The following is a 12,500-nucleotide window of genomic DNA, read 5'->3' as shown; positions in this document are numbered from 1 at the left end:
GATTTCTGTCCCTGATATTTTGGGTCTTTCTTACTTTGTAACCAGCTTTCAAATTCAATTTAAAGTGAGTTTGGAGTTCATTTTAAGGCAGCATTTATCACTAGTGAGCGTTTTAATAAATATTTATCAGACAGTGCAGACAGACAGTGTAAATGGTGCATGCAGACAGACAGGGAGGGAGGCAGGGAGGGAGGCAGGGAGGCAGGCAGGCAGACAGGCAGACAGACAGACAGACAGGCAGGCAGGGAGGCAGGGAGGGAGGCAGGGAGGGAGACAGGAGGCAGGGAGGGAGGCAGGCAGGCAGGCAGGCAGTGAGGGAGGCAGGAGCACGCACAGCTGGGAAAATTCAAATCCAGCAGTCGTTTATATCAGAGGCCAGGCAGGGGGGACAACAGCCGCTTTCAAAGCATTATCTAACTCCAGAACGTCATTCCCTAACCGATCTGGAACAGAATCAGGGAAAAAGTCCAGCTTCTTGAATTCCTGAATATCAGACAGTGTGAGGGAGAGGGAGAGATAGAGAGAGAGAGAGCGAGAGAGAGAGAGAGAGAGAGAGAGAGAGACGAACTCTCTCTGAGAGGGATGGGAGGCCTGTACTGTCGCTCTATAGAGGTTCGCTCAATATAGGAGCTCTGAGAGATCTCCCTACCTCCCAGCCATGGGGATATGACATATTAGATCTCCCATAAGATAAGTCCCGAGAGGGAGAGAGACAGACACAGACAGAGAGAGGTAGCCAAATAGATAAGTAGGTTGAGAGAGAGAGAGAGGAGAGAGAGAGAGAGAGAGGGAGGGAAGGAAAACAGTTTGTGTGAAACTCCTTGCTTTATAAACTAGAGCCATAGACATCAATCAGGCAGCTGTTGTGTCAAAACGTGTTTCCAGCTGAGTTTGAGCGTGATGAATCCCCCCCCCCCCCTCAATCAGCCATGCTAGTGAGACTGTGCCCCTGCAGATCACTGTAAAGCACTCCAGCTGGTGTGTTTGTGCTGTGTGCAATCCTGTTAATAAAGAGAAGAATAAGTGTGGATCGGTACAGAGTTACACAGAGGCACTGTTTCAACCAACGCTGTGCGATCAGTCCCGGTCCTGCGGGGGGCGCTGTTCCACTCGGGGGGGGGGGGGGGTTAGCAGCTACAGTCTCTAGTAGTCTGTGAGAAGTCCCCCAGACCTACCCGCCCCCCAAAGGAAGTTTAGCCACGTCTTGTCCCAACAGGGTGGGGGGGGGGGGGGGGGGGGTGGTTTCGATGATAATTCCGTCGTCACTTTCCCCATTCAGGCTCGACACATTAGGTGTCACAGTGCCCGGTGTCGGGAGCTGTCGTTGGTGGTCTAGTATAGTCACAGGACTGTCGGTGTCCGTGTCGGTTACAATAATGTTTTCTCGATGAGCTGGGGGGGGAGGGGGGGGGAGAGAGATACAGAGAGAGAGGAGAGACAGAGAGAGAAGGGAGTATACACTGTCTGTCTGCACTGTCTGATAAATATTTATTAAAACGCTCACTAGTGATAAATGCTGCCTTCAAGTGAACTCCAAACTCATTTTAAATTGAATTTGAAAGCTGGTTACAAAATAAGAAAGACCCAAAATATCAGAGCTGGGAATCGGACTCCTGTTGGGTAGCAGTGTGGTCCAGTCCTGGTTCCACTGTGAGTTTAATAATCACACACACACCGCTGCTTTCAGGATGTTAGTTTTACACCAGTCTGAATCATGTGTTTTGTGTTTATAGAGCAGAAGAAGTGAAAACGGGTTCCAGGAAAAAAAGGGGGGGGTGGGGGTGTTTTCTTTAATTTCCTAAATCCACTCAGCTCTGGGTTCCAGTGTGTGTGTGTGTGTGTGTGTGTGTGTGTGTGTGTGCGCAGTCAGTTCTGGGTTCCAGTTCGTTGCTGTCTGATTCTCTGCTTGGCTCACAGTCTTGTCAGGTTTTTATCTGATAAACAGAAGCTGCAGGACTCTGCCTCTCGCTAAAATCAGCACGCAGGTGAAAAGCCAACCGCAAAGTCAATGAGAGGGGAGAGGGAGAGGAGGAGAGAGGGAGGGAGGAGAGAGGGAGAAGAGGAGAGAGGGAGGGAGGAGAGAGGGAGGGAGGAGAGAGGGAGAAGAGGAGAGAGGGAGGGAGGAGAGAGGAGAGAGAGAAGAGAGCCACTACTTCTCCTCGTCCGTCTAAGAAGTGAGGGGTGTAACACAAGTTTCAAATGTAAAGTTAAGTGGGGAGAGAGACTCTCAGATTACTATTCAATTAAATTAACCCCTCTCTCTCTCTCTCTCTCTCTCTCTCTCTCTCTCTCTCTCTCTCTCTCTCTCTCTCTCCTCTCTCTCCTCTCTCTCCCTCTCTCTCTCTCTCTCTCTCTCTCTCTCTCTCCTCTTGCAGCAGGGGGTGGTTACCAGCACTGTGAGCTGCACTGCCGCCCTGTTGGGTTCCGGTTCTACGTGCGCCACGCCGAGCGGGTCTGGGACGGGACCCCCTGCCAGGGGAACTCCTCCTCGGTGTGCATCGCGGGACACTGCCTGGTGAGTCATTGCAGCTCCCCTCAGTGTAACACAGAGCCACTGCAGTGCTATTGAAGATCATTGGGAAGGGTATAGTGAGCACACTGGGGTCCCATTCTACCAGCCTCACCCCATTGCAGTGCTATTGAAGATCATTGGGAAGGGTATAGTGAGCACACTGGGGTCCCATTCTACCAGCCTCACCCCATTGCAGTGCTATTGAAGATCATTGGGAAGGGTATAGTGAGCACACTGGGGTCCCATTCTACCAGCCTCACCCCATTGCAGTGCTATTGAAGATCATTGGGAAGGGTATAGTGAGCACACTGGGGTCCCATTCTACCAGCCTCACCCCATTGCAGTGCTATTGAAGATCATTGGGAAGGGTATAGTGAGCACACTGGGGTCCCATTCTACCAGCCTCACCCCATTGCAGTGCTATTGAAGATCATTGGATCATTTCTCTGCAGAGTCCTGGCTGTGACGGGGTCCTGGGTTCGAATCTCACCCTCGATAGTTGTGGAGTGTGTGGGGGCGACAGCACCACCTGCAGGCGGGTAGCAGGAACATTCCAGAACAGCAGCGTTCCGATCGGATACCACGCGTTCCTAAAGATCCCTCCCGGAGCCACGCGCATCACCATCACGGAGAGGGAGAGGAGCCCCAACTACCTGGGTGAGACACACACACACACACACACACACACACCACACACACACACACCTCACACCACACACACACACACACACACACTCATCACAGACTAACAGTCTGAGAGACCTGAACTTGAATTATGCAGGAGTTACACCGCCCTCTGGAGGACATTTTTTTTAGTTTTATTTACAGCTCTGGCCATAACTTTTGCATGCCCCTATAGAATGAGCAGATTTGTTTCTAAAGTCCAGTGAAAGCTGCTGAATAATGTTCCCTTGTTATCATATTGAATTGCACCCCCTCTATATAGAATGAACTCCCTCAGCTTCATAGAGTCCAGTGAAAGCTGCTGAATAATGTTCCCTTGTTCTCATATTGAATTGCACCCCCTCTATATAGAATGAACTCCCTCAGCTTCATAGAGTCCAGTGAAAGCTGCTGAATAATGTTCCCTTGTTCTCATATTGAATTGCACCCCCTCTATATAGAATGAACTCCCTCAGCTTCATAGAGTCCAGTGAAAGCTGCTGAATAATGTTCCCTTGTTCTCATATTGAATTGCACCCCCTCTATATAGAATGAACTCCCTCAGCTTCATAGAGTCCAGTGAAAGCTGCTGAATAATGTTCCCTTGTTCTCATATTGAATTGCACACTGTCCCTGTGTATAGTTTTCCTCCGATGTACTTACCTGACAGGTATGAAACGTGTTCCTCCTCTCCTCCTCCTCCTCCAGCTCTCCGGACAGGCAGCGGTCACTCTGTGATTAACGGGCGCTGGGCGGTTGACCCCCCTGGTCAGTATGAGGCGGGGGGGACGCTGTTCCAGTATCGTCGGGGGGGCGCGGGGGGGGAGATGCTGACCGCCCCGGGACCTACAACCACCGTGCTGGTCGTCTATGTGAGTATGGGGGGGGGGGGTCAGGGTTAAACGTTTCAGCTTTCCCTTATCAGAGTTATACAGAGCACAGCGACCCTGTTGAATGAACTCCCTCAGCTTCATAGAGTCCAGTGAAAGCTGCTGAATAATGTTCCCTTGTTAACATATTGAATTGCACCCCCTCTATATAGAATGAACTCCCTCAGCTTCATAGAGTCCAGTGAAAGCTGCTGAATAATGTTCCCTTGTTATCATATTGAATTGCACCCCCTCTATATAGAATGAACTCCCTCAGCTTCATAGAGTCCAGTGAAAGCTGCTGAATAATGTTCCCTTGTTAACATATTGAATTGCACCCCCTCTATATAGAATGAACTCCCTCAGCTTCATAGAGTCCAGTGAAAGCTGCTGAATAATGTTCCCTTGTTCTCATATTGAATTGCACCCCCTCTATATAGAATGAACTCCCTCAGCTTCATAGAGTCCAGTGAAAGCTGCTGAATAATGTTCCCTTGTTATCATATTGAATTGCACCCCCTCTATATAGAATGAACTCCCTCAGCTTCATAGAGTCCAGTGAAAGCTGCTGAATAATGTTCCCTTGTTAACATATTGAATTGCACCCCCTCTATATAGAATGAACTCCCTCAGCTTCATAGAGTCCAGTGAAAGCTGCTGAATAATGTTCCCTTGTTCTCATATTGAATTGCACCCCCTCTATATAGAATGAACTCCCTCAGCTTCATAGAGTCCAGTGAAAGCTGCTGAATAATGTTCCCTTGTTCTCATATTGAATTGCACCCCCTCTATATAGAATGAACTCCCTCAGCTTCATAGAGTCCAGTGAAAGCTGCTGAATAATGTTCCCTTGTTAACATATTGAATTGCACCCCCTCTATATAGAATGAACTCCCTCAGCTTCATAGAGTCCAGTGAAAGCTGCTGAATAATGTTCCCTTGTTCTCATATTGAATTGCACCCCCTCTATATAGAATGAACTCCCTCAGCTTCATAGAGTCCAGTGAAAGCTGCTGAATAATGTTCCCTTGTTAACATATTGAATTGCACCCCCTCTATATAGAATGAACTCCCTCAGCTTCATAGAGTCCAGTGAAAGCTGCTGAATAATGTTCCCTTGTTAACATATTGAATTGCACCCCCTCTATATAGAATGAACTCCCTCAGCTTCATAGAGTCCAGTGAAAGCTGCTGAATAATGTTCCCTTGTTCTCATATTGAATTGCACCCCCTCTATATAGAATGAACTCCCTAGCTTCATAGAGTCCAGTGAAAGCTGCTGAATAATGTTCCCTTGTTAACATATTGAATTGCACCCCCTCTATATAGAATGAACTCACTCAGCTTCATAGAGTCCAGTGAAAGCTGCTGAATAATGTTCCCTTGTTATCATATTGAATTGCACCCCCTCTATATAGAATGAACTCCCTCAGCTTCATAGAGTCCAGTGAAAGCTGCTGAATAATGTTCCCTTGTTCTCATATTGAATTGCACCCCCTCTATATAGAATGAACTCCCTCAGCTTCATAGAGTCCAGTGAAAGCTGCTGAATAATGTTCCCTTGTTAACATATTGAATTGCACCCCCTCTATATAGAATGAACTCACTCAGCTTCATAGAGTCCAGTGAAAGCTGCTGAATAATGTTCCCTTGTTCTCATATTGAATTGCACCCCCTCTATATAGAATGAACTCCCTCAGCTTCATAGAGTCCAGTGAAAGCTGCTGAATAATGTTCCCTTGTTATCATATTGAATTGCACCCCCTCTATATAGAATGAACTCCCTCAGCTTCATAGAGTCCAGTGAAAGCTGCTGAATAATGTTCCCTTGTTAACATATTGAATTGCACCCCCTCTATATAGAATGAACTCCCTCAGCTTCATAGAGTCCAGTGAAAGCTGCTGAATAATGTTCCCTTGTTATCATATTGAATTGCACCCCCTCTATATAGAATGAACTCCCTCAGCTTCATAGAGTCCAGTGAAAGCTGCTGAATAATGTTCCCTTGTTAACATATTGAATTGCACCCCCTCTATATAGAATGAACTCCCTCAGCTTCATAGAGTCCAGTGAAAGCTGCTGAATAATGTTCCCTTGTTAACATATTGAATTGCACCCCCTCTATATAGAATGAACTCCCTCAGCTTCATAGAGTCCAGTGAAAGCTGCTGAATAATGTTCCCTTGTTAACATATTGAATTGCACCCCCTCTATATAGAATGAACTCCCTCAGCTTCATAGAGTCCAGTGAAAGCTGCTGAATAATGTTCCCTTGTTAACATATTGAATTGCACCCCCTCTATATAGAATGAACTCCCTCAGCTTCATAGAGTCCAGTGAAAGCTGCTGAATAATGTTCCCTTGTTCTCATATTGAATTGCACCCCCTCTATATAGAATGAACTCCCTCAGCTTCATAGAGTCCAGTGAAAGCTGCTGAATAATGTTCCCTTGTTAACATATTGAATTGCACCCCCTCTATATAGAATGAACTCCCTCAGCTTCATAGAGTCCAGTGAAAGCTGCTGAATAATGTTCCCTTGTTCTCATATTGAATTGCACCCCCTCTATATAGAATGAACTCCCTCAGCTTCATAGAGTCCAGTGAAAGCTGCTGAATAATGTTCCCTTGTTAACATATTGAATTGCACCCCCTCTATATAGAATGAACTCCCTCAGCTTCATAGAGTCCAGTGAAAGCTGCTGAATAATGTTCCCTTGTTCTCATATTGAATTGCACCCCCTCTATATAGAATGAACTCCCTCAGCTTCATAGAGTCCAGTGAAAGCTGCTGAATAATGTTCCCTTGTTCTCATATTGAATTGCACCCCCTCTATATAGAATGAACTCCCTCAGCTTCATAGAGTCCCAGTGAAAGCTGCTGAATAATGTTCCCTTGTTAACATATTGAATTGCACCCCCTCTATATAGAATGAACTCCCTCAGCTTCATAGAGTCCAGTGAAAGCTGCTGAATAATGTTCCCTTGTTCTCATATTGAATTGCACCCCCTCTATATAGAATGAACTCCCTCAGCTTCATAGAGTCCAGTGAAAGCTGCTGAATAATGTTCCCTTGTTATCATATTGAATTGCACCCCCTCTATATAGAATGAACTCCCTCAGCTTCATAGAGTCCAGTGAAAGCTGCTGAATAATGTTCCCTTGTTCTCATATTGAATTGCACCCCCTCTATATAGAATGAACTCCCTCAGCTTCATAGAGTCCAGTGAAAGCTGCTGAATAATGTTCCCTTGTTCTCATATTGAATTGCACCCCCTCTATATAGAATGAACTCCCTCAGCTTCATAGAGTCCAGTGAAAGCTGCTGAATAATGTTCCCTTGTTAACATATTGAATTGCACCCCCTCTATATAGAATGAACTCCCTCAGCTTCATAGAGTCCAGTGAAAGCTGCTGAATAATGTTCCCTTGTTCTCATATTGAATTGCACCCCCTCTATATAGAATGAACTCCCTCAGCTTCATAGAGTCCAGTGAAAGCTGCTGAATAATGTTCCCTTGTTCTCATATTGAATTGCACCCCCTCTATATAGAATGAACTCCCTCAGCTTCATAGAGTCCAGTGAAAGCTGCTGAATAATGTTCCCTTGTTCTCATATTGAATTGCACCCCCTCTATATAGAATGAACTCCCTCAGCTTCATAGAGTCCAGTGAAAGCTGCTGAATAATGTTCCCTTGTTAACATATTGAATTGCACCCCCTCTATATAGAATGAACTCCCTCAGCTTCATAGAGTCCAGTGAAAGCTGCTGAATAATGTTCCCTTGTTAACATATTGAATTGCACCCCCTCTATATAGAATGAACTCCCTCAGCTTCATAGAGTCCAGTGAAAGCTGCTGAATAATGTTCCCTTGTTCTCATATTGAATTGCACCCCCTCTATATAGAATGAACTCCCTCAGCTTCATAGAGTCCAGTGAAAGCTGCTGAATAATGTTCCCTTGTTATCATATTGAATTGCACCCCCTCTATATAGAATGAACTCCCTCAGCTTCATAGAGTCCAGTGAAAGCTGCTGAATAATGTTCCCTTGTTCTCATATTGAATTGCACCCCCTCTATATAGAATGAACTCCCTCAGCTTCATAGAGTCCAGTGAAAGCTGCTGAATAATGTTCCCTTGTTAACATATTGAATTGCACCCCCTCTATATAGAATGAACTCCCTCAGCTTCATAGAGTCCAGTGAAAGCTGCTGAATAATGTTCCCTTGTTAACATATTGAATTGCACCCCCTCTATATAGAATGAACTCCCTCAGCTTCATAGAGTCCAGTGAAAGCTGCTGAATAATGTTCCCTTGTTAACATATTGAATTGCACCCCCTCTATATAGAATGAACTCCCTCAGCTTCATAGAGTCCAGTGAAAGCTGCTGAATAATGTTCCCTTGTTCTCATATTGAATTGCACCCCCTCTATATAGAATGAACTCCCTCAGCTTCATAGAGTCCAGTGAAAGCTGCTGAATAATGTTCCCTTGTTCTCATATTGAATTGCACCCCCTCTATATAGAATGAACTCCCTCAGCTTCATAGAGTCCAGTGAAAGCTGCTGAATAACGTTCTGTCTGTTCGTGTTTTATTTCGTTGCTCCAGATTATTTTTCACAAGAAGAATCCCGGGATTGATTATGAATTCTACCTGCCGGCCGAGAGGAGGAGAGCAGAGGAGCCGGAGAGAGAGCACAGGGAGAGGCAGGGATTCAGTGAGTGTGTGTGCGTGCGTGTGTGCGTGTGTCAGTGTCTGTGTGTGTGTCAGGGTCTGCAGCCCCACGACACATGTATCTGTACATAGACCCCCCCCCCCCCGGGGGGCATACAAAGAGTCCACGCAACTGCGCCCCCGGGGGGTCCTCTGCAGACCCCCGTCATTGGGGGAGTAACCCCGCTGAGAGAGGCCAGACCGGCCCCCCTTTCTCGAGGCTCCGCCCGCAACGTCAGGATCCCCCCCCGCACAGATCTGCCCCCCCACTCGCTGCCTGACTTCCTGTGGAGGAGGGTGGGGCTTACAGACTGCTCTGCTTCCTGTGGCAAAGGTGAGGGCAGGCGGGCCTTAAAGGGTCAATAATAATGAAAGCAATGCAGCTGTTATCTCTGGAACAGGATCACTGCCCCCGGCTCTTTAAATGAATGCTTTGCAAAGCGTCTCTAAAACCCATTCTCTTACCTCTTATTAACAATGCAGTACAGTGCAATACAGTACAGTACAGTGCAATACAGTACAGTGCAGTACAGTGCAATACAGTGCAGTGCAATACAATACAGTGCAATGCAGTACAGTACAGTGCAATGCAGTACAGTGCAGTACAGTGCAGTACAGTACAGTACAGTACAGTGCAATACAATACAGTACACAGTGCAGTACAGTACAGTACAGTACAGTACAGTACAGTACAGTGCAATACAGTACAGTGCAATACAATACAGTGCAATGCATACAGTACAGTGCAATGTCAGTACAGTGCAGTCATGTCAGTCACATACTGTGTAGTACAATACATGTACACGTACAGTTATGCACACACGTACAGTACATGTGCGTCATGTACACATGTACAGTCCGTTAGTGCAGTACAGTGTCAATGTCAGTGCGTGCAGTGCACGTCACAGTACTTGTCATGCATACAGTACAGTGCAATGCAGTACAGGTGCAGTACGTGCATGTCAGTCACAGTGTATACATGTCACAATACATGTACAGTGCAATACATACAGTGCAGTCAATACAGTTGCAGTACACAGTGCAATGCAGTACAGTGCAGTACAGTGCAGTACAGTACAGTACAGTACAGTACAGTACAATGCAGTACAGTACAGTGCAGTGCAGTACAGTGCAGTGCAGTGCAGTACAGTACAGTGCAGTACAGTACAGTGCAATGCAGTACAGTACAGTGCAATGCAGTACAGTACAGTGCATTTCACATTTCTATAACATTTTGCATCTCAAGGATCCGAAAGCACTTCACACACACACAATATAAATAGAACAATGAAAAAAGTCTAACGCAAAGAAATTCACAAAATCATATCTGCAGTTTTAATGATATAATCAGAAAAAACCCCTATGATTAAAAAGCTTTGCATTTTTATTACACAGTAAATAAAACCGATCCGGACTGTAGGAGGTTGTGTTTAAGAGAGCTGGTGTGTGAACACTGCTCACATTATCACTGCCCTCCCTTATCCAGGATCCCAGGCCCCGCTGTTCCGCTGTGTCTCCCGGAAAACCCAGCAGGAAGTGGAGGACAGCAAGTGCGACCCGACCACAAAGCCCGCCCCCGTGGAAGAGGCCTGCAACGTGCAGCCGTGCCCAGCGTTGTGAGTGCAGAGTGTGTGTGAGTGTGTGTGAGTGCAGAGTGAGTGTGTGTGAGTGCAGAGTGAGTGTGTGTGTGTGTGTGAGTCTGGGGAGAATGGAAGAGAATTGAAGAGTGCCCAGCTTTGAGTGCAGTGCTGCAGAGTCTGTGTGAGTCTGAGGAGAATGGAAGCGAATGGAAGTCAATGGAAGCGAATGGAAGTCAATGGAAGCGAATGGAAGTCAATGGAAGCGAATGGAAGTCAATGGAAGCGAATGGAAGTGAATGGAAGTCAATGAAAGTGAATGGAAGTCAATGAAAGTGAATGGAAGTCAATGGAGGTGAATGGAAATGAATGGAAGTCAATGGAAGCATCTGCTAAATGACTAATAATAATAATAATAATAATAATAATAATAATAATAATAATAATAATAATTTCGCATTAATTTAACATTGTGTAATCAAGAAACTACAAAATGATATCGCTAAAAAAGTCTAGCAGAATGAAGCCCTCATAGTAGTGCAGTAGTTCATATTGGATTCCTCTCTCTCAGCTGGGAGGCGGGGCTCTGGTCTGGCTGCAGTAAGTCCTGTGGCCAGGGGGAACAGCAGAGGCAGGTTCAGTGCAGGCAGGTCTACGGTGCCCACAGTACCATGGTGCAGCCGCAGCTGTGCACCAGCCTGCTCAGACCCAACAGCACGCAACCCTGCCAGCTGCGCATCTGCAGCCACTGGGAGATCCACAGCAACTGGAGCTCCGTGAGTAACTGCCACACCAGTACAGACCAGTATGGACCACTCAAAACCAGTGGTGTGCTTGTGCTGTGACGCTGTGTTCTCATTGTGTTGTGTTCTGATGTCGTGGTGCGGTGCTCTGTGCTGTCTTGCTCTCGTTGTGACTCTGTGTTCTCTCTGCGGTGCTGTGATGTCTTGCTCTCGTTGTGACTCTGTGTTCTCTCTGCGGTGCTGTGGTGTCTTGCTCTCGTTGTGACTCTGTGTTCTCTCTGCGGTGCTGTGATGTCTTGCTCTCGTTGTGACTCTGTGTTCTCTCTGCGGTGCTGTGATGTCTTGCTCTCGTTGTGACTCTGTGTTCTCTCTGCGGTGCTGTGGTGTCTTGCTCTCGTTGTGACTCTGTGTTCTCTCTGCGGTGCTGTGGTGTCTTGCTCTCGTTGTGACTCTGTGTTCTCTCTGCGGTGCTGTGATGTCTTGCTCTCGTTGTGACTCTGTGTTCTCTCTGCGGTGCTGTGGTGTCTTGCTCTCGTTGTGACTCTGTGTTCTCTCTGCGGTGCTGTGATGTCTTGCTCTCGTTGTGACTCTGTGTTCTCTCTGCGGTGCTGTGGTGTCTTGCTCTCGTTGTGACTCTGTGTTCTCTCTGCGGTGCTGTGGTGTCTTGCTCTCGTTGTGACTCTGTGTTCTCTCTGCAGTGCTCTGTGATGTGTGGTCAGGGTCAGCGCACACGCTCAGTGCGCTGTGTCAGTACCAGCGGCGTCACGGTGAGTGACAGTGAGTGCAGCACTGGACTGAGACCCCGCGGAAACGAGGTCTGCAACATGGGGCCCTGCGTGCGCAGCTGGCTCAGCTCCGACTGGAGTAACACTGTGAGTGCAGAGACATGCTGTATAAACACTGAGACATATACACACTGAGACCAGCACACACTGACACATATACACACTGAGACCTGCACACACTGACACATATACACACTGAGACCTGCACACACTGAGACCAGCACACACTGACACATATACACACTGAGACCAGCACACACTGACACATATACACACTGAGACCTGCACACACTGACACATATACACACTGAGACCTGCACACACTGAGACCAGCACACACTGACACATATACACACTGAGACCAGCACACACTGACACATATACACACTGAGACCTGCACACACTGACACATATACACACTGAGACCTGCACACACTGACACATATACACACTGACACATATACACACTGAGACCTGCACACACTGACACATATACACACTGAGACCTGCACACACTGACACATATACACACTGAGACCAGCACACACTGACACATATACACACTGAGACCTGCACACACTGACACATATACACACTGAGACCTGCACACACTGACACATATACACACT

General features: G+C 46.8%; 1 protein-coding gene across 1 annotated transcript in view; it reads left to right on the top strand.

Annotated features, from left to right (window-relative positions):
- The window catches only part of LOC121306925 (ADAMTS-like protein 4), a 37,058-nt gene that overhangs the window by 21,728 nt on the left and 2,830 nt on the right, over positions 1 to 12,500 (top strand). Inside the window, exons 13-20 of the mRNA XM_041238951.1 lie at positions 2,376 to 2,515; positions 2,965 to 3,169; positions 3,884 to 4,047; positions 8,662 to 8,784; positions 8,926 to 9,100; positions 10,253 to 10,382; positions 10,915 to 11,119; positions 11,785 to 11,958. Coding sequence (XP_041094885.1) covers positions 2,376 to 2,515; positions 2,965 to 3,169; positions 3,884 to 4,047; positions 8,662 to 8,784; positions 8,926 to 9,100; positions 10,253 to 10,382; positions 10,915 to 11,119; positions 11,785 to 11,958 — 1,316 coding nt within the window. The remainder of the gene's footprint in view (positions 1 to 2,375; positions 2,516 to 2,964; positions 3,170 to 3,883; positions 4,048 to 8,661; positions 8,785 to 8,925; positions 9,101 to 10,252; positions 10,383 to 10,914; positions 11,120 to 11,784; positions 11,959 to 12,500) is intronic.

This window comes from Polyodon spathula, chromosome 51, assembly GCF_017654505.1.
Source record: "Polyodon spathula isolate WHYD16114869_AA chromosome 51, ASM1765450v1, whole genome shotgun sequence".
Lineage (NCBI taxonomy): Eukaryota > Metazoa > Chordata > Actinopteri > Acipenseriformes > Polyodontidae > Polyodon > Polyodon spathula.
This window is presented reverse-complemented; position numbering and strand designations above follow the sequence as displayed.